The sequence below is a fragment of the Photinus pyralis genome, unplaced genomic scaffold (assembly GCF_008802855.1).
Source record: "Photinus pyralis isolate 1611_PpyrPB1 unplaced genomic scaffold, Ppyr1.3 Ppyr1.4_LG6, whole genome shotgun sequence".
Classification (NCBI taxonomy): Eukaryota; Metazoa; Arthropoda; class Insecta; order Coleoptera; family Lampyridae; genus Photinus; species Photinus pyralis.
In genome coordinates, this window is record NW_022170663.1 from 23,513,851 (window position 1) to 23,539,251 (window position 25,401).

General features: G+C 37.8%; 2 protein-coding genes and 1 long non-coding RNA gene across 3 annotated transcripts; 1 reads left to right on the forward strand and 2 right to left on the reverse strand.

Annotated features, from left to right (window-relative positions):
- Positions 1 to 4,545: 4,545 nt before the first annotated feature.
- On the reverse strand, positions 4,546 to 5,240 carry LOC116174954. The gene is made up of 5 exons (XM_031492993.1): positions 5,115 to 5,240; positions 5,040 to 5,064; positions 4,964 to 4,971; positions 4,716 to 4,911; positions 4,546 to 4,670 (listed from the first exon to the last, which is right to left on the reverse strand). Exons 1-5 carry the CDS (start codon positions 5,166 to 5,168, stop codon positions 4,645 to 4,647), a joined length of 309 nt encoding a protein of 102 aa, XP_031348853.1. The 5' UTR covers positions 5,169 to 5,240; the 3' UTR covers positions 4,546 to 4,644.
- A 17,074-nt stretch (positions 5,241 to 22,314) lies between these two features.
- On the reverse strand, positions 22,315 to 22,985 carry LOC116174333. Its single transcript, XR_004146084.1, has 3 exons — positions 22,855 to 22,985; positions 22,777 to 22,805; positions 22,315 to 22,723 (listed from the first exon to the last, which is right to left on the reverse strand). It is a non-coding gene; the product is annotated as an uncharacterized LOC116174333 (long non-coding RNA).
- A 1,140-nt stretch (positions 22,986 to 24,125) lies between these two features.
- Positions 24,126 to 24,986, forward strand: LOC116174549 (the record flags this gene model as incomplete). The annotated part of the gene is made up of 3 exons (XM_031492485.1): positions 24,126 to 24,535; positions 24,587 to 24,655; positions 24,703 to 24,986. Coding segments are annotated over exons 1-3 (507 nt in total), but the record flags the coding sequence as incomplete, so codon positions are not given.
- Between the last annotated feature and the right edge of the window lie 415 nt (positions 24,987 to 25,401).

Consider the following 25,401-nt stretch of genomic DNA (forward strand, 5'->3'; position numbering starts at 1 on the left):
AGGGGCGAAGGGGTAAGGAATGTAATATGCACAATGTAGTCTCAAGTTTATTGAAATGTATTACAATAACAGTGCGGACTTTCTCTGAATTTGCACTATTGTCGAATTTATAATCCTATAGTATAGTCTATATTTTTGTGTTTTCTGCAAATCCTAAAATCCAATTACGACAACATCCAATATTAACGAAACGCAACAAATCGCGTGCACCTACCTACTACTGTTGCATTTATCAATTCATAGATGAGTCTACTAAAAACGTCAGTCCAGAATTTCCGTTGCTGGATTTTTTGAAAGCCTTGAGGATCGACCGATCCATTACGTGTAGATATCGAGCTTTGTTGCGCTGGAATCAGACGAAAGTTGTTCAGTGGTAAAACATATTGAAAGTTCTGCAAGTGAAACACTTAGGAACTTCTCTGGTTCGTGTCGAATTTAATCTACCCCATGTTCTGGTCCATGTAAAGATGTCGGTAACACAGCAAGTTAAATAATTTTCAAATTATCGTGCCTGTCTTTCCCAAATTGTATACTTACGATTAGTGACATGCGCATACGTTCCCTGTAATAAATGTACTGTATGAAAATTCGTATGGAGGGTATGGTACAAACCAATAAGTGTAAAGTTATTAAAAGACCGTAGATCAATCGGTACATCATTCCAAGATGCTCAACAACCAAGGTACAACTGGCTCGAATCACTCAAAAGTGATTTGTATTTAAACCAAACGTTGCAATCAGTATTTTCACGCTTTAATTTTAAACCAGAGTAAATATCCGTGGGTTATTACTATTATATTGTGGACTTTATCTAAATGTTTCGCGGTTTTGGTTTAACAGATGTATTTATGAATATGTTGCAAGCTAATAAAGTAAACTGAAGATTAAAACAGACTGACGCGTCCCAGGTAGCACATAATCTTGACATTTCAAAGGGGATATATAGGCTCAATATAAATATGTTGGCGCAATATTGCATAGATAGTGTGCTTTTGTTTCCCTTAAGTTTCTTATGGGATTTTCTTCCACAAACATTAAAACATTCAGTTTCATATCATCCGATAAAAGTGACGGTTGTTTACAGTGTCATGTGGATCGCATTTAAATACTCACTATGATCGGCACTATACCAATTCAGAATATCAACTTTTTCTTCAGCTGAATACATCGTACACGAATAACAATAAGAAAGCCAAAGCAATAATATTCCAATTAATTAATTGACACTATGACAGCAAAATCTTCATTTGTTTTAAAAAGTTATTTTGGTTGCCTAAAATTAGGCCTTCTTCGTCAGTTTTTGTCATTTAAAAGTAGACATAGAGGAAATTCCTATCTCTACTTCTAAATGAATATCACTGTAGAATATCTAATATAATTCTATATAGATAACACTTATATTTCCAATATTGGTTCAATATTGTATAGTCAATACGTTTATTATGTTGATATTTCCGTTATTGGTCCTATACTTTAAGTTGCCGTTGCACCATCAACCTATGGGCAAGTCGCTGCTGCCGGGCTCAGAGTGGCAATTGTTCCGGAGGTGAACATCACTGAGCCTCAGTCGAGGTGCACATTCAGTTGTTGACGGGATGGAGGGGAGACCTTTTCCTTAGCTGGCAGAGTTCCGATAGACTGCTTGGAGAGGACCGTCCTTCTTATTTGGCCCTGGGATGGCTGGTGGCCGTGTTATACGCGCTTCCGGATAACACGGCCACCATCTTGAAGCGCTCCCAGAGGCAAAATCCTCGTTTCAGTACAAGTCTATGGATGTTCTTCCGCAGAGAGGAGCCTATTAAGGTCAACTTGCCAACCTGGTGCAAAGCATCACACAAGAACCTTGGATTTTCAGGGGACGAGGCTAGGTACGAGTCTTCGGAGGGACATCCAACTGAATCCTAGGACTTGCATTTATGGCGATAGACGAATCGAGTCTTGTATAATGGTTGATATCCGTTTCAGGGACCCTGTAACTCTAAGACTTCAGCTGAAAGATGTCAGAGGACGGAGCAGGCACTTCGAGGTCTGCTCTCAGCCTATTTCCCGTATGACTTGGGAGAAGCTCCGCCTACCAGTTGATAGAGTACTCAAAATAGTGGTTGGCTGTGAACCAAACTCGTACCGTGTTGTGTGGTGCAGCACGGACACGAACTGGAGAGGCGTGAGGTGAGGTGAATCTTTTAAATTAGGGAGCAGACCCTACCTACATCACAACGCGGAGGTAGGAGGTTATCAATCTGACGTTGGGCTCCTTTTCAATAGCTAACATGATCACAAATTAGAGAGTGTCTGATGAACCGTCGCTTTCGGACCACAGGCACATTTTTTTCCAACTAAACCTGCGGTCCTGTAGGTTTCAGAATCGCCGATCCACTGACTGGGACTGCTATGTGGCGAGATGTTAGATGAACCACCTTTGCTCTGTCGGACGACAAGGCAGGTGGAGGAGGTAGCCGCATTAGTAAGCGACGTCATAACAGCATCAGTAGAGGACAGCTGTAAACTTGTGGATTTTTCGAGGAACGAAGAGAACACCTTTGTGGAACTCAGACCTTGAAAAGGTTCGTAATGAGGTTCACTGTCCCTTTAACAGAAGATCTCAAGATAGCTCAGTGCAGGTATAAGGACCTTCTGTGGTAACATCGAGAATCTTTCTGAAGTACAAAAACTTCGCCAGATTCCTTTGAAAAACCAGGGGAAAAAAGTGGGTACACTGAGGTTTTCCATGCGGTACATATATGTCTATCGCGGGTGAGGCTCTAACATGTATCCTGGAAACACACTTTCTTCGCTCTGGGGAGTACGTAACTCCGACCCACCAAAAAGAGCTACCCCAGTCGATCGACTAAAGTAGCTGTCCGGATGGTTAACACTATCAGCGCATTTAAAAGTGAAGGATCGGATGGTATATTCCAGGCTCTTCTGCAGAAGATCCTGGAACCGCTGCTCGTACATTGGTTGCACCTCCTTAGAGCCTCCTTGGCTTTTATAATAGTAATAATAATCCTTTAATGTCTTACAGAAATAACATTCCAATTACAGGACTCAACTAAATTGTGTAGCAGTATACAGTGTGTCCCAGATCGCGTGGGATTGCGTATGGGTAACTTTCTCATTATTAAAGATAGAGAATTGGTTAAATGGACAATGTTTTGCAGCTTTAGATGCTTATTTAAAATTTCCTTATGGAAATTCAAAATGTCGAATATGTTTAACGTAAATTCAAAAAAACTAAAATTGGTTATTTTCTTGAATGTCCTATACCATCGAAAGTATAAGAGATCTGAGATATAAAAAAAAGTTTTATCGTTGAGTGAAGCTTCACTCAACTGTTTTATATAAAAGTTACTGTCTTTGATATTATTTAATTTACTTTTCAACGAACTATCATAGCATAAGATTGAAAAAAAATATCAGTTATATGAACGGTTTTTTATTTTAATCAAGTAGTCTGTGATGAATTAAAAAAAAAACAAAATCTAATGATATATATAATTATGTATATAATGGATATATCCCGGATTCCTTGTAATCATTTCAAGAATCCTTTCTGCCAGGGACCCGGGCCGGACCGGAAAAGAACCGAAAACCGGATCGAAACCGGTATTTTTTTCTGCACCGAAAACCGAACCGAAATCGTTATTCTTTCAGAAATGGATACGTATTGAGAACCGGAACACATATTACTTTTTTCGGTTCTTTTCGGTTTTTTACGGTTTTTAACAGGTTATTGGAAATTAAAGTATTACTCTTTGATTGCTATCGGTGGATTATAAATGTTTAATAAGGTGTCGAAATTGAAGGCATTACGAGGGCGGTGGCGCTAATTTAGCCACTACTTTAAAAAAATAAAAAAGGAGGGGCGAGGTTTTAGAAAATAAAATTTTCTGTTTTTTAGTAATAAATTAAGTGTAAATACATTTTTCCCTCTTCCTCCTTGATTCCCCTTGTCGTAATTAGCTACACGATACGTCATGGAATTCATGACTTTTTTTTCAATTAAAAAATCACGTTGTTATAATGATTATATAATAATATAATGCCATACATAATCGAAGATAATCGTTATGGACCGAAAAAAATGCGCAGAACCGAACCGTTATTTCATTTTTTTACCGAAACCGGACCGGAACCATTATAAATATTTTCGCTTTAATATAAGCAGAACCGGAACCGATACTTCATTTGGGTCCCGGTCCCTGCTTTCTGCACCGATTCTATTCGCTTAATGTAGCAATTGTATATGGAATTCCCAATAATGGCTGCGTATTCTAACTTGCAACGATTATTATTATTTTTAATTAGTTAGTATAACAGCTAACGTCCAGGATCTTTTAAAACTACTAACTATTCCTTGAAGTAAAAAGCAATCTGTAACAGAAAAAAGATTCTTTTTAATATTTTTAAATCGTCAATCTAAAGCGATACATTTGCGTTGAATGCATTCTGGTAAGTCGTAACAATAATGAACCGAAGTGCGAACCTTGAGGTACGCCCGAGCTAACCGCATATGTCTCAGAGGATGTATTTTGTAATGTAATATATTGTTTATTAATATGAGAACTTTATTAAATTATATCTGATAATCCGTATTTTTTTAGTAATTGGACCACAATGTTACAATGTTGCAATAGTCTAGTGTTAATTTGGCAGTTTTTCTGCAGATCCTAAAATCCAATATTAAAGAAACGTAACAAATCGCGTGCACCTACCGATCACTTTAGCCTTTACCCATTCAAAGAAGAGACTACCAACAAGATCAGTAAACCATCCCCGTTGCTCTATTTCTTGAGAGCCTTGAGGATCGACTGATCCATCAGGTGAAGATATCGAGCTGAAATCGCTCAGTTGCTCCGTATGTGGTGGATTCAGACGCAAGTTATTCAGTGGTAAAACGTACTGAATGCCCTGCAAGTAAAAAACTTAGGAACATCTCAGGTGCGTGTCCAATTTAATCTACCCCATGTCCTAGTCGACGTAAAGGTGGCGGTAATACAGGAAGTTAAATAATTTGGTATCGCAACTTGTATACTTACGATTAGTGTTGTGCGCATAAGTTCCCTGTAATAAATGTACTGGTATAAAATTCGTATAAAGAATATGTTACAAACCAATAGGTGCAATGTTATTAACAGACCGTAGATCAATCGGCACATCATTCCCATATCTTCAACGACCAAGGTATAATTGGTTCGAATCGCTCAAAGTGATCTGTATTTAAACCAAACGATGGGCATCAAAATTTTCACGCTTTAATCTGTGTAAATATCCGTGGTATATTGTCGATTTTCGCGGTTGTGGTTTTACAGATTTATTTATGAAGGTGTGGCAAGCTATTAAAGTAAACTGAAAATTGAAATAGACCGACGCGTGTTGAAGACTCGCACATGAAAATTCGCCCCTGGAAGATTCATCCCAGGAAATTTCGCCAATGTAGAATTCGCGCCCGCCGGAATAATTATTCTCTCGCCAAGATCTCTCTCTAAGGAAAATTAAATTTAATAACATGTACTAAATATTTGGGTTATATAATACTAATTACCTATCATAAAAAAATTACTGCCATTAGTGATAAGAGTTGCGATAAGAGCGGGCGTATATATATTTTAAGGAATGGCGCAATTATAAGTGTTAAGAAATTTCTACTCTACGGTATACCAAAGATCGGTTCAGATCTATCAATATCCACACCCTCAACCTCCAGAATACAGCAAAACGAGAAGAATAAATTAACTGGCATTAAAAGAGAAAAGGAGTATCACTACGTAAACGGGATCACAAGTGGAACAAGGCAATAATTTTATGGAAGGTAGACTTTTTCCAACTCGCACCAACACCCAATCACGCTTCATTCATCCAGGAGACTGATCCTAAACCCCGACATAACCCACCCCGATTTCTCACAATGAAGACTAAAAACCACCCAACCCAGAACATATAACTCAAGAATTCCCAACCTAGAAGAGTACATAGACGATAGTCGTACAGGAAACCCACTAAAAAAATTAATAAAGGATAGAAATTAAGTCCTATTATCTTCGAGTAGGGAACTGTATCCGAAAACGAAAATAAAGAGTAGATACAACCCCTAAAATGGGTTTTGTCCCAACCAACCAAACGGAAGAATTGATCACCGACCAATCCACAACACCCCAGATTGAAATCCTAAGCGTACCAACAACCTTAAAATATCCCATACATATCCTTTAGTTCATACATACTTTATGAAGCGCCACAAATGGTCCGAAAAATTTGGGTGCTAATTTTTCCGAAAATTATTTCTAAGCGTTGGATTGAGGGAAGTTCCTACGGTAAACCTTCTCTCCGTCTCAAGTCATACTAGCCCTTATGCAACGTCATTCAACAGCTTACATAGGGCCTTGTTTCTTTTCTGATAATCTGTAGGTCGAGCGGTTTCGACATCTCCAGCTGTAGCTCCTGCTTGTTATCCTTCAACATGATCTGTAGAGTCTTATTCACTCGTTCAGTGGGATTAGCAAGAGCGTGATAATCTGCTGTAAAAATTTATTTCACTCCATACGACCCTTGTTGTTCTTGAAACTCTTTACTGCAAAACTGACAAAGTTGACCGAAAACTAAGAGTCATTGATCCTCGACTCCTGTGTAAATAGGTTTTTGATTTCACCAACGGTCCTCTAAAATCCACGGGTACAACCCTAAAGGGTTCCTTTATAACCTGCCGAACAGGCATCAGGCCCGCCTGCTTCTTTGTTCTGTTCCGGTAAGGCAGACATTACAAGTTTAGGAAACCCCTGCATGACCCGCGCTTGCATAAGCATGACACGTTCGTAAGATCTCTTCCCGGTCATCTTTTGGGACGACATTTTTCCACCGCTGTTCTTTGATAGGTTTCCGAACGACCTGACCAAAATACCTATCAAGTTTGATATTCAGAACTCGCCAATCGGGATATTTCAACGAACTCCCAATTACCATATCGATCATACTACGATACCTTCTATCCTTAATTTCATTTTGTGCGATGTTTTCTCCTTTAGCCACGTCTACAACTGGTACGGAGCGAGATTCTTATAAATTAAATCGAAAGTTGGAGACGAAGGTTCCAACGACCAAGCTTACCTGAAGGTTGTTTCAAGTTCTTCAGCCACAATAAGGACCAATGGTGTGTGATTACCTTAAAGTGGGTTCCTTCAATATAGGGTCGAAGTTTCTAGATGCTCCACAGTACCACTAAATACTCCCTTTGCGATGTGTAGTAGCAGATTATGATTTCCCCTTTCTCCGGATAATTCTGACTCAAGACGTCCCCTATGCCAAATGAACCTGCATCCGTCTGGACAGGACAATATGGGAACTGGTCTCTGCTGCTCAAAAACTGGCGGTAACGTCATCTAGATATTTAAAGCAATAGGGCTCCAAATCTACCCCCATAACTCTATCTATTAAAATTTGCCAGGTTGATGGCGCTGTATGCAGACCAAACGGAAGCCTTTTGAATTGTAGTAACCCACGCGACGGTACCATGAATCCGATTAAGGGATGAGATTGATCATCAAGGGGAATTTGCCAGTATGCCGACTTAATATCTAGACTCTTAATCTGTCTAAAATATTCGAAATGTAAGGCAGGGCCTCGCGCATATTGACATATTCACCATTACAATTGGGTTGCTCCAAGGACTTGTCGATGGTTCAATTATAAACGTGAAATTCAACGTCGATTTCTTTTTAAAATGCTGGAGATATTGGGTTATACATCTGTTTAATTGGTTCTATATTATCTTCCACCTGAATTTTATGTTCCACTAGATAAGTGCAACCGAAATCTTCCCATATTAGTCCAAAAGCCCACCCCAAATATCAGGAACTAGCTTAATTTAGGAACAACAAAAATATTGATGATTTTGTCACCGTTGGAGCATTTGGAGCCGAGGTTCACTGAACTAAATTTCCTATAGGGCAATTTGAAGGGAAATATTCCAGGGTATAACGTCCCGTTACTGCGTTGAATGTACTCCAAGTTTTAGTGAGTGATTTAATGTACTTTTAGTGTGTTATCGAGTACAAAATGGGAATCTGGAATACCATTCCTGTCGCGATCATGAAATGAGAGGGATCTATCTTGCGGAAGATGTTGAAATCTGAAGTGGAAAATCCCAAGCCATTGAGTTAAAATTGTCGAAATTATTTATCTGAACGTATTTACGTCAATGCGCCGTTGTTCGTATCTTTCTGAGGTAATCGGACTTATTTGGTTAACCACATTTATTTTCACATTATGCCATCTGATTTAATTTAATTACGTATATCGCAATCCGAAACTCGTTTATTAATGGGGTACATCAGTTCGAATTAGTTGATTTGTCTACCTAACGATGAAAAAGTACCGTTGTTCTGTATGAAATGCCAACCCTCATTTTAGAATCGAAGATTTGCCGGTTAACTGGAACCCATGGTATCTAAGATCGACGAACTGCTACGCAAATGATTATTTGAAATACCGGAGCTGCCAACGTGCAGGTAAACTGTCTCTTTAGTTTATCTTGGCCTTTCCCTTTGCCATTATCGCGACGAATTGCTTTCCAATTGATTACCTGAACAGAAGTTGGTGTTCGAGCTTATCTAAAGGGTGTACTACTCTTCTTGTTTCACGTAGGGTTCGGTTGCTCCTCTACTTGCGTGTGATAACAAGGCTGTACGGCGATAGGTTTTGGCAGATATATTAATGTACACAATGTAGTCTCAAATTTATTGAAATATGTACTACAATCACAATACGGAATTTATCTGAATTTGTATGATTTGAGTCTTTATGGTCTTACAGTCTTGCGATTATTATCCTGATGAGTATAAAATCCAATATTAAGAAACGTAACAAATTGCGCGCACTTACCTGAAAATACTCCCTTTAGCAGTTCGTAGATGGTAGTACTCAAGAGAACAGCCAGACCCCAGAATGCTCGTTGCTCTATTTCTTCAGGAGGATCGCTGGATTCGTGACGTGTAGATATCGAGCTCAGATTGCTCTGTTGCTGCTCATGATGCGGTGGTATCGGACGATAGTTGTTGAGTGGTAAAACATACTGAAAGCTCTGTAAGTGAAACACTTAGGAACATCTTTGGTGCGTGTCCAATTTAGCCTACCCCATGTCCTAGCCCATGTAAAGCTGTCGGTAACACAGGTTGTTAAAGAATTTCGTATTGCAGATTGTATACTTACGGTGATTAGTGATCTCCGTATATGGTCCCTGTAATAAATGTACTAGATGAAATTCGTATGAAAGATATGTTACAAACCAATAGGTGCAAAGTTATGAATATAGTGTAGATTAATCGGTACATTATTCCAAGATTCTCAACCAAAGTTGAATTGGCTCGAATCACTCAAAGTGCCTATTTAAACCAAACGTTGCGCATCAGTATTTGCACGCTTTAATTTTAATCCGTGGGTTATTGCTATTATATTGTCGCTTTTATCTAAATGTTTCGCGGTTTTGCTTTAACGGATTTATTTATGAAAATGTTGCAAGCTATTAAAGTAAACTGAAAATTGAAATAGCCCCAACCCAGAAGCGTGCCTAGGGATAGACGCAGAGGAAACCCAAGCATTCATTGGTTCACACCGCCATTCTGACACTAAAAATGAATGACTGGTGAATGGTAATTTGGGAAGAGCTCAGGTGTTCGGGCGGGGTATTAGGGATGGAAAGATATAGCAACCTAACCCATTTAATTGATATACACCAAGGCCCCAGCCAGCCAACCCATAATATCTAGCTTCGCAAAACGAGAGTAGTCCAAATCGAGGGTAAAATCAAAGTCAGGATGTCCCTTCCAACTGAACCAATCGATAAGCAAAACAATTAACTGCGATCATCTGGTGGAAAGAAAGGCTTCATCTTGTAAATGACATGTACCAGCGCGGGGAATCCTTGTTGTGTATTGCTTTAACTTGCATCGGTGGACAGGTTTGAAGGTGTAGGGTGGCAAACGAAACGCCCAGCGAGTTAAGCGTCATTGGGAATCCTTGAGCGAGTGTAACCATAATAACGACTGGTGGTCGATGACGACGAAAGTACTCCCTCTAAATAATGTACTCGGTGGTGGTATAATTGCCCTCGGAGCGAGATAAGTATCGAGACAGATAACATATCACACGTTCCCCATCGGGAAAAGATTGTGTTAAAACAGCACAGCAAAGTGTCAGTTTGTAACTTAAATGGTCGAAAAAAATCGGCACAGCTGAAGATAGGCGCAGTAACCAAAAGTTCCTTAGGCATTTTCGCATTCAGGTGTCGGGGGTCGGCCGCGAGTAAGCAACGGAACACCTCGGTCAGAATTCGTCCAGAGATACCAAAATATTACGTTGAAGTTCCGGACCTAGAATATTATCGATATGGACGTTGATGGGACGTTGGTAAGCCCAAAAGGCATTCGACAAGATTGATATAGTCCTCGCCCAGGCGCTGTAAATACAGTATAGGCACGAGGGGATTCTGACACTCCCACAACTTGAGTTGTTGTAAGATGGTGACCACTAGGGATACGTTTTAGTTTTAATCGTTAAGGGCCATCTGTTTCGGTATTAAGCAAACAGGCGAAGACCATCCACTCTTGGATGGTATATCATTTTTTCGATCTCCTCGATAAAAATTTGTTGTTTGGCAGGACTAAAGGGGTAGTATCTCTGAGGTTTAGAGGTAAAGGGCAAACTTCGATAAGGTAAGGGTATTACAATTCTTTTAAGAGCCTGTCGGCCATGAAATAATTTGTGTTAGAAAAAAATTATCAGTTCGAGTAGAATGTTCATTTTATCTAGTACGAGTAAGAATTTCCAACCCCCGTATGGTCTGTTACAAATTCTATTTACCTTCAAAATGTGTTATCTTGTTGGTTATTTGAAATTATATATTAATAATTATTAACAGAATAATATTAATTCTTCTGCCGTTTACTATTGTCTTAGATAACTTTAAATGGCATCCGTTGCATGCTGTAGTTAAATAAAAATACATTGCTTTATAGGGGTAGAAAACAGAACAAGTTAAAAAGTAATCGTAAACGATTTACATAAAGCGCATTTCCACTTGCATTCATTTCCCATTTGTAAGATGCAACTTCTGTTAAAATCGTAGAAATCCGGCCACAAATATGAAAGATAGCATTGCACATGGGCAATCCATTGTTGACGTGCTACTTCAATTTCAGTTTATGAGAAGAATTTCATTTCAATGTATTTCTAAATAAGAAAGTTGGAACTGCGCATGCGCAAACCTCAATTTTAAAACTAATGTTAGATTTTCCTTTGTTCCAAGCGCCTAAGTATCAAATTTCACTTAAATAGTTCCATAGATAAAAAAATTGGCACGGCGCATGCGCAAAATAAAATTTTGAAACTGGCGCTAGATTTTCCTTTATTCCAAGTGCCTATGTATCACATTTCATTTAAATTCTTCCATAAATAAAAAAGTTGGCACTGCGCATGCGCAAAACCAAATTTTGAAATTGGCGTTTGATTTTCCTTTATCCCAAGTGCCTATGTATCAAATTTCGTTTAAATTCTTCCATAAATAAAAAAGTTGGCACTGCGCATGCGCAAAACCAAATTTTGAAATTGGCGTTTGATTTTCCTTTATCCCAAGTGCCTATGTATCAAATTTCGTTTAAATTCTTCCATAAATAAAAAAGTTGGCACTGCGCATGCGCAAAACCAAATTTTGAAATTTGCGTTTGATTTTCCTTTATCCCAAGTGCCTATGTATCAAATTTCGTTTAAATTCTTCCATAAATAAAAAAGTTGGCACTGCGCATGCGCAAAACCAAATTTTGAAATTGGCGTTTGATTTTCCTTTATCCCAAGTGCCTATGTATCAAATTTTGTTTAAATTCTTCCATAAATAAAAAAGTTGGCACTGCGCATGCGCAAAACCAAATTTTGAAATTGGCGTTTGATTTTCCTTTATTCGAAGTGCTTCTGTATCAAATTTCGTTTAAATTCTTCCATAAATAAAAAACTTGGCACTGCGCATGCGCAAAACCAAATTTTGAAATTGGCGTTTGCTTTACCTTTATCCCAAGTGCCTCTGTATCAAATTTCGTTTAAATTCTTCCATAAATAAAAAAGTTGGCACTGCGCATGCGCAAAACCAAATTTTGAAATTGGCGTTTGATTTTCCTTTATTCCCAAGTGCCTATGTATCAAATTTCGTTTAAATTCTTCCATAAATAAAAAAGTTGGCACTGCGCATGCGCAAAACCAAATTTTGAAATTGGCGTTTGATTTTCCTTTATCCCAAGTGCCTATGTATAAATTTCGTTTAAATTCTTCCATAAATAAAAAAGTTGGCACTGCGCATGCGCAAAACCAAATTTTGAAATTGGCGTTTGATTTTCCTTTATTCCAAGTGCCTATGTATCAAATTTCATTCAAATACTTTTATAGGTAAAAAAGTTTGCAATTCGGTTTATAAATGGTCGAGATGCGAAAAGGGCACTGTGAATTTTGAATCGATTCGATTCAACTTTTGGCATTGCGTATTATATGGTTAAAGCTATGTCCATATTGAATTTCATGCAATTCAGTTCATAACTAACGGAGATGTAAAAGCGATCGAACATTTCTAAACAAAGTTATCGTTCACACGGACAGATAGATGGACAGACAGACAAAGGAACAGACGGACAGACCAACCGGCAGGCGACAGATAGCAATGCAAAATTATAAACGATCTCTAGGATCGTTAATAAACGGCAAATGTGTAAAATTATGGAACATGTAAAAAACGGTTTTTTGTTTTTTTTACAATAACTTTTTTTGTAAGCGGTACAGAAAAAATTCCTTCCTTGGTACAAGACTCGACACCATAACGAACCAAATAGCGAAAAAAGTAGAACAATAGCTCTTAAGATAAAAAACTAGTAGCGTCGCAAAGTTAGCGGACGGACGGACGGACGGACGGACGGACAAAGTGGCCACAATAGCGCATTTTTTTTTATTTTTGTGGAAATGCGCTAAAAACGGTCACGCTCCCATTTAATTTTGTCTCAGATGGATTTTAAATAGCAGAATTAAATTAAAATTATCAAAAAGATAAAAATAACTATTTTGCATTGTTGTCAACTTAACAAAAATCATTAGGATTTATCGTTAAAATTAAAATACTCTTTCACTAACCCACTGGATTTAGAAAACCTCCCGCGGCATTTGTCCCTAAAAATTAATTCACCTCGGAGTATTTCTATCGGGAAATTCCATCCCCACCTCATTCATTCCGTGCAATTCACAGTAACAAATTCGTGCACCTCCTAAATATCTGTCATTGTAAGTGCTACGATTGGAGCCGGGGTTCAATGAACTGTTTCTTTCGGGCAAATTGGAGGCGCATATTCCGGGGGTTTATTAGTTTTGGTAAGTGATTGAATGCGCTTTCTGTCTGTTATCGAGAGGGCAAGTTGGTACAAATGTGATTGGGGAATCCGAAATATGATTTTTGCCGTAATCGCGACCTTTGCGAACGGTGTTGGAATCTGAAATAGAAAGTTCAACGCCACCAAAGTTATTTTCTTCGGATTCTTTGTTTGGTTTACTACGGTTCTTTTTAGGTTATGTGTCTTAATTTAATTACCTATCTTTCTTTTACATATATCGCAATCCGAAACGCATTTACGTAAGTTTGGATTTTTTGTCTACCTAACGGTCAAGAAGTACCGTTGTTCTGTATGAAATGCCAAAACTCATACACAAATCCAAAATTGGCATATGTCGGTTAGCTGGAACATAATTATCGACGAACTGCTACGCAAATGATTATCTGAAATACCGGATCTGCCAACGTGCAGGTAAACTATAAAGTGCCTTTGTCATTTAATTTATCCTGCCGTTTACCTTTGCCATGATCGTGACGAATGATTACCTGAAATACAGAAATTCGTCTTCGAGTTAATCTCTTTACGTAGAGTTCGAGCGATTGATTCTCGACTTGTGTGAGATGCCAATGCCGTACGGCGATTGGTTTTGACCAAGATATTAATACTATGTACAATGTGGTCTCAATTTATTGAAGTATTACAATTACAGTGGGGAGTTTATCTGAGTTTGCATGATTAGAGTCTTTAAAGTCCGTTAAAGAGATTTACTATGCCTAAAATGCAATATTAAAGAAACGTAACAAATCGCGTACACCTACCCATTACTATGTCCACGAGCAAGCTACCAAAAAATCCTGAGATAAATCCGCGTTGCTGTATTTCTTCAGAGTCGTGAGGATCGACGGATCCATGAAGTGTTGGTATCGTGAAGTTCTTCAGTGGTAAAACATACTGAAGGCTCTGCAAGTAAAAAACTTAGGAACATCTCTGGTGCGTGTCCGATTTAACCTACCCCATGTTCTAGTCCATGTAAAGCTGGCGGTAACATAGGAACTTAAATAATTTCGTATCGCAAATTGTATACTTACGATTAGTGTTCTTCGCGTACGTTCCCTGTAAGAAATGTACTACTCGTATATCAAATTCGTATGGAGGATATGTTACAAACCAATAGCTGCAAAGTTATTAGTAGACCGTAGACCAATGGGTTCATCATTCCAATATCTTCAACAACCAAGGTATAGCTGGCACGAATTACTCAAAGTGATCTGTATTTAAACCAAACGTTACGCATCAATATTTTCACGGTTTAAATTAAATCAGAGTAAATATCCGTGGGTTATTGCGATTATATTGTCGCTTTTATCTAAATGTTTCGCGGTTTGGCTTTAACGTATTTATTAATTGCAAACCAATAAAGGAAACTGTTAATTGAAGTATCTAGCACGTTCTCTGGATGATTCGACGGATTTATCAAAAAACTACTCTGCATATCCTAAAATGGTTGCGCTGATAATAGTCCAGCCTATATATCTAATATTTTTTTACAAAAAAAATTAGTTACCGTGCGAAACCGGGTTTCTCAGGCAGGTGAAATGAATAGAAATTGGAAAAAAATAATTAAAACAGCTGAATTTTTCCGCGTGTGAAATCCCGGGGGTTGAAAGGGGTGGAAAGTGGTGTTTTGCAAATTGTGGCAAAACTATTAATTTTAGACGAAAATGTTAAATGAGATTAAAAAATGAGCAACCTTTGTATCTGCACTATTTTCACATAACCTCAAATTTTCCTAGAAAAACCGGAAAAACTGTTTTTTTCGTTTTTTATTCTTATATTTGCGAAAAAATGTCGTAGGGGTTTGAAATTTGGAGGAAACATAGCTTGTTTTATGATAAACAAGAAGATAATTTTTTGGGCCTGTAAAGTTGAACCGTTTCCAAGATCTCACGATTTCTGAAAAAACCACCTCTTTCTCAAGAGGATGAAAAATCAATTTTTTTTCATCGTACAAAGGTGCGCGGGGTATCAAAATTTTCGGGAAGGCTTATATTTTAATAAACAAAAATTAAAAAATATTATTCCTATAGCAAAAATTCGAGAAAATCGCCAAAAAACTGGAAAAACAGTTTTAAGGTATACACGGTTTTTGACATGGTAAATCAACCTGTTGGATGTTAATAAAGATTTTTTCGAAATCTGTCTTCTTGCTTCTCTTTAATGATTGCTTAAATATTCTCTTTTGGTATCTTATGTTCAACTGTTTTAGTTAAAACATCTTTATTATTTCTTTTTTCTGCATTTTTACCGCAATAAAAGCAATTCGAAATAAAATCGGATTATTTTGTTTCGTGATTCCTGCACAATTTCTTTTTGTTCCTGCCTGTTTTATGCTGATGCAATTGCGTTGGGCCTGTTGATAAATTTGCAAAATTTGCAATAGGAACGTTAGTTTTACCGGCTAAAGCTAATGATTTGAGATGTAAAACCTGGAATAAACTTTATGAGGAGTTTATTCATAATTCCTGTAAATTAACCATCAACAGGTCCAGCTCCCATCAGCTGTAAAACAGACAGAAAGAAGATTTTACTTCAAATTGCTTTTATTGCGGTAAAAATGCAGAAAAAAGAAATAATAAAGATGTTTAATTAAGGCAGTTGGGCACTAGGAAACAAAAGAAAATATTTTAGCAACATTAAAGAGGAGAGAGAAGACATATTTCAAAAACTTTTTATTAGCGCGGATCCAATACGTTAATTTATTTGCAAAAAAAGCTATTTACCTATACTGTCAAAAACGGTATATCTTAAAACTGTTCCCCCCGTTTTTGCCGCTTTTTTTAAAATTTTTCTATTGGAATATTTTTAATTTTTGATTGTTAAAATGTAAGTCGTTATGAAAATTTTGCTACCCCGCGCCCCTCTGTACGATGAAAAAAAAATATATTTTTCATCCCCTTGAAAAAGAGGTGGTTTTTTCAGAAATCACGTAAGATCTTGGAAACGGTTCAACTTTACAGGCTCATAAAATAAGCTATGTTTCCTCCAAATTTCAAACCCCTACGACATTTTTTCGCAAAAATAAGAATAAAAAACGAAAAAAACAGCTTTTCCGTTTTTTCTAGGAATATTGGAGGCTATGTGAAAATAGTGCAGATGCAAAAGTTGCTCATTTTTTTAATCTCTATAACTTTTACAATTAACATTTTCGTCTAAAACTAATAGTTTTGCCACAATTTGCAAAACCCCACTTTCCACCCCTTTCAACCCCCGGGATTTCACCCGCGGAGAAATTCAGCTGTTTTAATTATTTTTTCCCAATTTCTATTCATTTCACCTGTCTGAAAACTCCGGTTTCGCCCGGTAACTAATTTTTTTTGAAAATAAATTATTTTAGAGCTATTTAGCCTGGACTATAAGAAGAGTTTCATAATTCTCATAATGACGTCCACCTTGTCACTATATTGTATTTGAGGTGCAATTGTGAGACTTTCGATTCAAGGAAACTTCGCCCCGGAAATAGCGCTCCAGTAAATTCGTTCCCGGAAAAACCGATTCCGGAGTATTTTCACCCCAGTAATTTTTCCTCCGGAAGATTCTTCTCCGGCCGATACATCTTCATATTATACGGGCCAAAAAATCCGCTCTCGAAAGATTCGCAGTAGTAAGATTCACTTCCGGAAGACTCCCCACTGGAATATTCGCCCCCGGAAACTTTGCGCAGGAACTAGGTCAAAGCAAAATACACGTTCAGGAGATTTTGGTCCTAACGAGCTGATCTTACTTACCTCCTCAACTCCTGTTATGTAGTCTTTCAGCTTCCAAGAACTAGTTCTCTTGCCGCAGTTAAAGCTTCACATGAGCATGTTAGGTGACGATGTGACTTGCTTTCTTCTTTAGCTTGCGTCTGCTTCTTATGAGCTATTGGATTATTTCGTACTGCATAGTATACTACACTAATGCCATCTATCTTCAGACTGCGTTTCTCCTTAAGGTTTTTCCCTGAGTCTATCGTCACATGCTTTTAAATTCAATGAAGGTTTAATTTACCGGGAGGGATATGCCTTGGGAATTTACCACACATAGCGTGATGTGATAGACGTGACGTGAAAAACAATCGAAATGGATCGGCAATATTTTTAACCGTTTGGATGTTCTGGAATGACCAGGTTGATCAATGTCAATTTCTGGGATTGGTTGAGTGTCATCGTCCTCTTCGATATTATCCTCTTCGACAGCCTCTTCAGTATCTTTTTCTTCGTCACCATCTTCAGTAGCGAAAAGATAGTTAACGGCGATCTGGGTTTCATCTTCGGTTTCCTCGTTAATAGAAACTTCAGTGATATGCAAATGATGGAGCATTTTAAACCCGCTTTTCTACAGACACATGCTGGACCACAACCTTTTTTTTTGCATCTACAGGACACGAATTTGAGTTACAGTGTGGTCAAGAACTGTTCTCCTAACACAGCTATATGGTGTTCTTTAAATACCTGTATACTTGTACAGCTCGATGCAATGCTTTGGACTTTTCGAGGACATTAAAGAACTTTTCCTTGGCTGAAGATCGCTGAAGTGGTATCTCAGCCACAGAATGAGTGAATGCTTCCAAAAACGGTACACTACTTGGCCACCTTGCAAACTCTTTGAAGAAAAAAAACTACTTCTGAGGCTTTGTCCTTGTCCGATTTAAAACATAATTAACATTCGGATGCGTTCTCGCCAGTGCTGTTAGAAGGACGAGAAGGTCGATGTCTTTCCCACAACAAAAAACGCTATCAAAAGATGAGGCCATATTGATCGCTCTCCACACGAACATTGGGTTGGCGTCTTTTCTCGCATATGAATAACTATTATTCAATGACAGTAGCCATAACGGAACATACGACGTTACTGAACGATTTCGATGTACTAAATAACTAATAACTAGAACCGGTCCGAAACCCACTCTGGAATGCCGAAGGGGAGAGTAGCCCAACAAACAATGATATAGCAGGTGAGGCTACCATCTGAATGTGAAGGTCGCCCCATTTTCAGTGCTTAGAAGGAATACAAACCCTAACCCAGGTATACAACCAATTGAATGTGTTGTACTGTACACAAAATAAGGTGGAAATGAGGATGAGGATCGGAAGGGTCAAATATAATCAATTCAACGTAATATACAGAGCGATCATTAATCATTGTCTGTGCCGCTCTTATGAAACATGACATTTGCCGCAACACAATTGATACTGTAGCTATACACTACTGGGCACCGCCGTAAAGGAGATACGAATTCACTCTCTACTTCATGTTTTAGAAAAGTGCATGAAGTTGCTGTTGTGTTATGTTATGAATAGTCGCTTCTATAGCTGCACGAAATTCTTCAATGGTGTTTAAGCGATTGCTATAAATAATGTTTTTTAGATGACCAAATAAAAAGTAATACAAGAGAGTTAGATCAGCTGGTCTTGGCGGCCAACGGTTTCTTTCAACATATAACGGATAGGTAGAGTTGGCGCTGCGTTACCTCAAACCCGCCGCATAAACAAGAGCTTGAGAATCTTCCACGGCGGCAGTTCGTTCTGGGTAAACTGATCTTCTTACCTTCGGTGCACTTATCAAGGGTTGAGCGCCACCCAATTTCTGAGGTAACCCGTAACACATGAAATTGAGACGATACGGGGGGATTACAAAGAGTACAAATCAATTCAAGTACCAAAATAAATGCTGGTTTATTGTCACTAAATGGCAAAATAAAAATGGTCCCCACAATGAATTTATGGGATAGCGTAATGCACAAATATTCAAATGTTCAAAATTATAAGTTAAGTTACGCACAAATCCTAGTAACTTGACGTTGCAACTGAAATCTTCCAATTTAATAAAACCCCAATCAATAATGATCGATTAAATTGATGACTTGATCTTAAGCAGGTTTCCACAAATAAATTGGTGTCCCGAACATCAATTGGCACATGTAGGCCAAATGCAAGTGAAACATGAAATGCAAACAACCGAAAACTTCCTAGCCGCAGAGCTCGGAATGCAATGAACTGAACAATGCCTTACACGTAGTAAGCTTCTATCACAAGTACGATACTCGGCTAACCTCTCCAGAAGGAAGTGGTGGGATACTATAACATTTACGTGAAAAACGCGACCATAACTTAACAGAGTACGCAAAGATAATAGATAGGTACTGAAGGTAACAAATTAATTGAATGCGGTAGGGACAAAATAATGATCAATTATTACGATAAACAGTTACGGAAGTTGTTTCATGGTTAACGATCGACTCCTTGATATCAAATCTGGTGCATTACCCAGTGACCTAATTTCAGCAAATGGCGGCTCCATGCCTCCGTATCAGCAGATGGTAGATATGCCAAAATATGTTGGCAGCAGACAGAATGGTAGGTAAAGCGTCCCCCAACTTAAGCCGATCCTTACGGTTGAATTAAATTCAATTTGTACTGGTCCGTTCAACTGGCAACAATTAAGGGCCGGTTGTTCAATCACGGTTTAAACTGCAGATTAGGTAATCTGTAGTTTAAGATAATCCACAGTTAATCTTTTATTGCGTTGCTCATTCGCAGTTTAGGGAGAGTTTAACTAAACTGCGTTTAATGAAATTTCTATTGATGGCAACACTGTAATCCGCTCAAATTTTGACGTTTACGCTATTCAAACTTCAAATTTGGTTTGTTTACAAGCGTGTATGTTGTTTTGTTCGTGATTGAAATAGTGTCTGTATTTTTTGTGTAATTAATCATGGCTAGTAACACCGTTTGGAAATGGAGAATGGTGATTTAGTACGGAAGCGACCACGATCTGTAAACTTCAATCCAACGATGCGATGCTTCTGCAGCTCGTCAAAAAGTTTCGAGCAACAATAGAGTGTAAAAAAACCGACGTTCTTAATAACCGCATCAAAGACGCTGCATGAGGCTGAGGAGTTTAATGCTGCAGGAGGTCAAGGAAGGGATGCGAAAACACTCAGAAGCAAAAAAAGGTTTTAAAGAAAAAATTTGCAAATAAAAAGAGATATTTAAATGCTACTGGGGAAGGGCCAGCGAAGAAAATAATAACGACGGATGTAGACGAGCAAATAGAGGAATTGCTTGGAATGAGAGGTTCTTCTTCATCGTCCAAAAACGGCTGCATTAGCTCCAAAAAACCTTCATCATCAGTAATTGGCTTATCAAAATCCGTGTAGTTCATCTTGATTAACAAACCATGAAACCAACAGCCCAAAATGACAAGAATAACGTTTTCGCGTTTGTTTGATTATGTAGGTATTTGGGGTTATGTTTGACGGTTTAGGACCGTTAAACGGCCCTCTTTCACCGTTTAGTTAAACCTCTAATCTAAACCGAGTTTAACGTTAAACCGCAGTGGTGCAATGCATTAAACTAAGCTTACAGCTTTAAACGCCAGTTTAAGCTAATCTACAGTTTAAACCATGATTGAACAACCGGGCCTTAGAAGCCAACTTGAACCCAAAATTAAAACTAGACTTGAACTTGAAGCCTAAAAGAAAATCAAAGGTAATCTCTTCGTTGGTAACCTTAAAATGTGCATACCTCTTTAAATAAAAGATGTGTTCAACCAGATAGCGTCAAACGTGTACGTCCCAGAAAAGAAAATTCGGTACGTGTACGAAATACATTTCGGTATGTAGTAAAAACCAATGAGAAGACAACAAGGGTTTGCCAGACAACCAGGATATACATGGGATAAAGCGTTCCCGACTTCGAAGGAAAGTTTTGAAGCAAGCATCCTTCAGAGATCTTAGGGAACATCAATCAAGGCCGAACAGAACAAAACCAGTCGTTTTGGATGCTGTTCGCAAATTCATAGAAGAACTACAGGCTCGCAACTCGCACTATTCCCGGGTCGATAATAAACTTTGTAACTCGTTTACAACTTGCTCAGGTTAAAAATGACGAAAAGTTTCAAGCATCATTAAATATAAACAAAGAGTTACACTTAAGGAAGACCGAAGTGTTTAGAATCAAAATGAATGACGCAACAGCTGATAAAGATCACTGTCACTGTCTTAATAAATGAACAGCATCTACGAGTATGTATCTATATGTATGCTGAGCTTTGAATATAGATGTATTATATAATCAAAGATGCTGAGCATTTTGTTCAAAAAGACCCTAATGAAGTAATAAGTTGCTTAGAAGATTATATTAATCAAACTATGCATTAATGGAACTTTTAATTCCATAGAAATAATACATCCTGATGCCGATCGATAGACATTTCGCGATAATAAAAGAGGAAACGATAAAACATGACATTGTTGACAACTCCGAGGTCTATATTGGGAGTTGATTAAAAAGCTGTAAAAAATCGATTTGCCTGCATATGTGTGGGACATTCCTTACGATCCGACGGGCAGTTAAGAGAGGGAGATCGAATAATAACAGTCTAGTAAATGTTGGCTAGCGCCTCGGTTAAAGGCTACTGTACCGGGAATCTCTAAAGCCCGATGTTCGAAGTACACTGAGGTCAAGCAGCGCAAATAACATTTACATATAGTGGAATGCCCGAAGCTATGAAACTGTACAAAGTTGGCCAGAACAAAAAACATTCTGGAATGAAAACCTCTAAAATTTGCAAACATTAAGTTCCTGGTGGACCACATCAAATCTCTGAACACCGAATTCTTTAAAAGAACTCTGACAGCAACGTCGCCCGACACCATCATCGTTCTAGAAGAAATACCACCCGCACCTATTTGTGCGCAGCATACAGGAATATTTATTGCGTTTTACTCTTTTGGGGAAGGAGCGCTTATAATGTGTTTATATACCTATAAGGAGCCTATTTACCACATAATTGCCATGATACACTCAAATTTGATGTCAGTGTTATGTGTTCCGGTGCCAATGATAGTGATAAGTTCCATTTGCACAACAAGGAGGTAAAGTGGTATCAAGAAGGGAGAGATAAAATATGTAACAACATATGGATTTTCTAAAGCATTTATTTAATAGTGAAAGTAGTGATACTTATCGAAGAAAATTATAATTACAAACGGCCGTGAAAAATAGTAGCCAATCGAGTATTTGTCTACGTTGATTTGTGCGATATTACGAGAAATTTTTTTGTTATATACATAACTAAAAACAACGTTTACCCAAACGATTTCGCAATTTCCGTCAATATGGGAAGAGTAAATACGTTGGATACATTGACGATGTCTGCCCAAGCCTGGCGTGGGCCTTGCCTCGTTTATTGGTGTTATCCACCCGTGCCTTGACATTGTCTTGTATATTGGTGTCATCCACTTTACCAGACACACAATTAACACAATCGGGGTCAACTAATCTAGATCTACTCGTAGGTAAAATTTCCCATGTTCCATATATATTATTCTGCAAAAACAAAACATTAAGTATCTTTCTCACGCATATCCGATTTAACCTACTACTACATGTGGTTCATATCCCCTCCAGTCTGTAAGAAAAGATGTCAAATAATCGTCTCACGAAACGATAGTACTTACGACTAGGAAATGGGTATACCAGTACTGCGTATGGGCTGAATATCAACAGTAGAAGGATGAAGGACATAATTTAACAGAAATGCAGATGTAAGTGTACCATCGTGGCCAAAGCCCTGTGTATTTATATCAAATCTAGCGCAACGCTGTAAACGTGTATTATGCGCGACAACTGATTAATTTTACGCTTAAATTCAAGTAAAAATAAAAGTATAATATATATTTTCTTGTATCAATTATGATGGCAATAAATTATTATTATTATAGAAAATTTTCAAAGTAGTAATGTAATAATTCTTTGGAAACTAAATTTGTTATTATAGGTATTATTCTTTATGGGCTAATAAATAGGATGTATTATATTACAGATATGCCAATTAATCTGTACCGTCATTCCACCTTCTTTTTCTTCCTTACACTATTAGGTATTGTGGGATGCCGCCAGTTTCTCTAACTTTTCCTAATGTACATAATACTGTTGATTTAAGTATTCTTCGTAAAACTGTTCGCAATCTGTTCACACTGTAATAACTGTGTCGCACTTTGTTCACACGGCGCTCCATCTATTACGAATCGCGATATTCTCGATACGTGAAAAACGGATGTGATGTTCACACGAGCTTATATCGTCTGATCGTGAATAACGACATGTCTGCATGATGTTCATATTGCACATGACTCTTAAAACAAGTTAAGTTTGGTTCACTTAGCTGGGGATGGTGCGTTAGTTAACAACGTGCAATGCACCTTGGTTTCTATTGGCTATCTATTAATTATTTTTAATAGCGAACTAATAATAATGATTGCATAAACCCTGGGACCGGGAAAAAATACCGGTAGGCACAACATCCTCTCCCCATTCTCTTTCAAATTAACCTCGGCCTATCGTCGCAGTTTGTTAAGTTTCACACAAGTAGTACTACGTGTCAGTTTTTAATATAGTTAAATTAAAAAGTAGGTACCTATCAACAAATTTTGAACGAGAGATCTTAAAGGATTCAAATAAGTGTTGTAACATTTTGTATTTTCAATGTATTTTGCAATCTAAAGAACCCACTAAACTTGATGTCATTCAGTTCACTTTTTCTCGGAATTAAAAAGAAATTCCATAAACTTTATATTGAATGAAACCAAGTTCAAGGGTTTATCTATTGTATGGCCGGTTTCACAAACGATGATTAAGGTTAATCAGTGAAAAAATATTAGAATGGGAACATCTGAGCGTATAATCAAAGGTGGCTAACATTCTAATATTTTTAATCATTGGGCTCATTCAGGGACGGTCAGCGGCCAAGTAGCTTACTAAGCAATTACCCTGAATGCGTCCGCTGACTTAGAATTCTGTGTCAGCGGCTGACAAAATAGGTTAGCACTTAAGTTTTCAGCTGTTTGTACTCAGCGCCGTCAGCGTTCTCGTCATAACCTCACAAAAGAACTGCAAAGTGCAAACTCATATGCGAACTGCATTAAAAATAACCTAAACCTTTCACGCCAAATAGTTATTACTTGTAGACCAGTGTGCAGGACAAGATGAACAAGGTAGTTATTGTGGAAAATTACGTCGTCGGTAAAAATAATACCATACGGTTGCGGCCGGTACCCACACCTTCAACAAGTAATTATTTAAATTACCAAAACGATACTACAGTCGATGAAAGTGAAGTTGATGCGATGTATAATGAAGGTGCAAACTATACACGTTATTCCTGTAATGCATTACTTACGACTGTTTTAGAGATCGAATTAGAAGGTGGTGACACAAACAATTTGGATGCTGTGCAAGATGCAGAAGCTAGTAAAGAAGGTAGGTGAATACCAATTAATACATGTACTAATAACATATTTTATAAGGTGAAAAATTTAGATGGAGTCGCCAAAGCATTCTGTTCTTCATAGATGAATACGAAAAGTTAATCGAAAAATTTAGAAATCCGAAGTATAAAAAAAAAGATCTGTGGAATGAGATCGCAGGGAAAATGAAGAACAAAGGATATACAGTGTCATCTGACGCACTTGATAAAAAAATGCGTAATATGCGTAGTACCTACATAAAAATTTTAGATAATAATAAGACTAAGGTCGCTACAGGTAGAGGTAGGATAGCATGGGAATATTTCGATCGCTTCGAGGAAGTATTTACCCGTGATAAAAGTGTGAAACCTGTCAATGTGGTGGCCTCTTCACAGCCGCCAAAGACACCAATTGTTATTACTGAAAATGGATCATCACCACAATCGACACCAACGCATGCCTCATCTGTACAAGCATGTACGCCACAACTTTCATCGAAGTGGAAACGATTAGACGTTTTTCGTAAAAAACAATTAGAAATAGAAGCCAAGAAGGTAGAAGAGATTAAAAACATTAGAATTCAAATGGAGACCTTTAATGAAATTCAGAAGAAAAAATTAGATCTGTTCGAAAAATATTTAAATTCACCTCCAAATTCACAAACATAACTTTTCTCATGTTTTGTAAAATGCTTATGCTTACTTTGTATAGCGACATATTTATGAACGAATAATGTGTTTTATTATAAGTACATATACC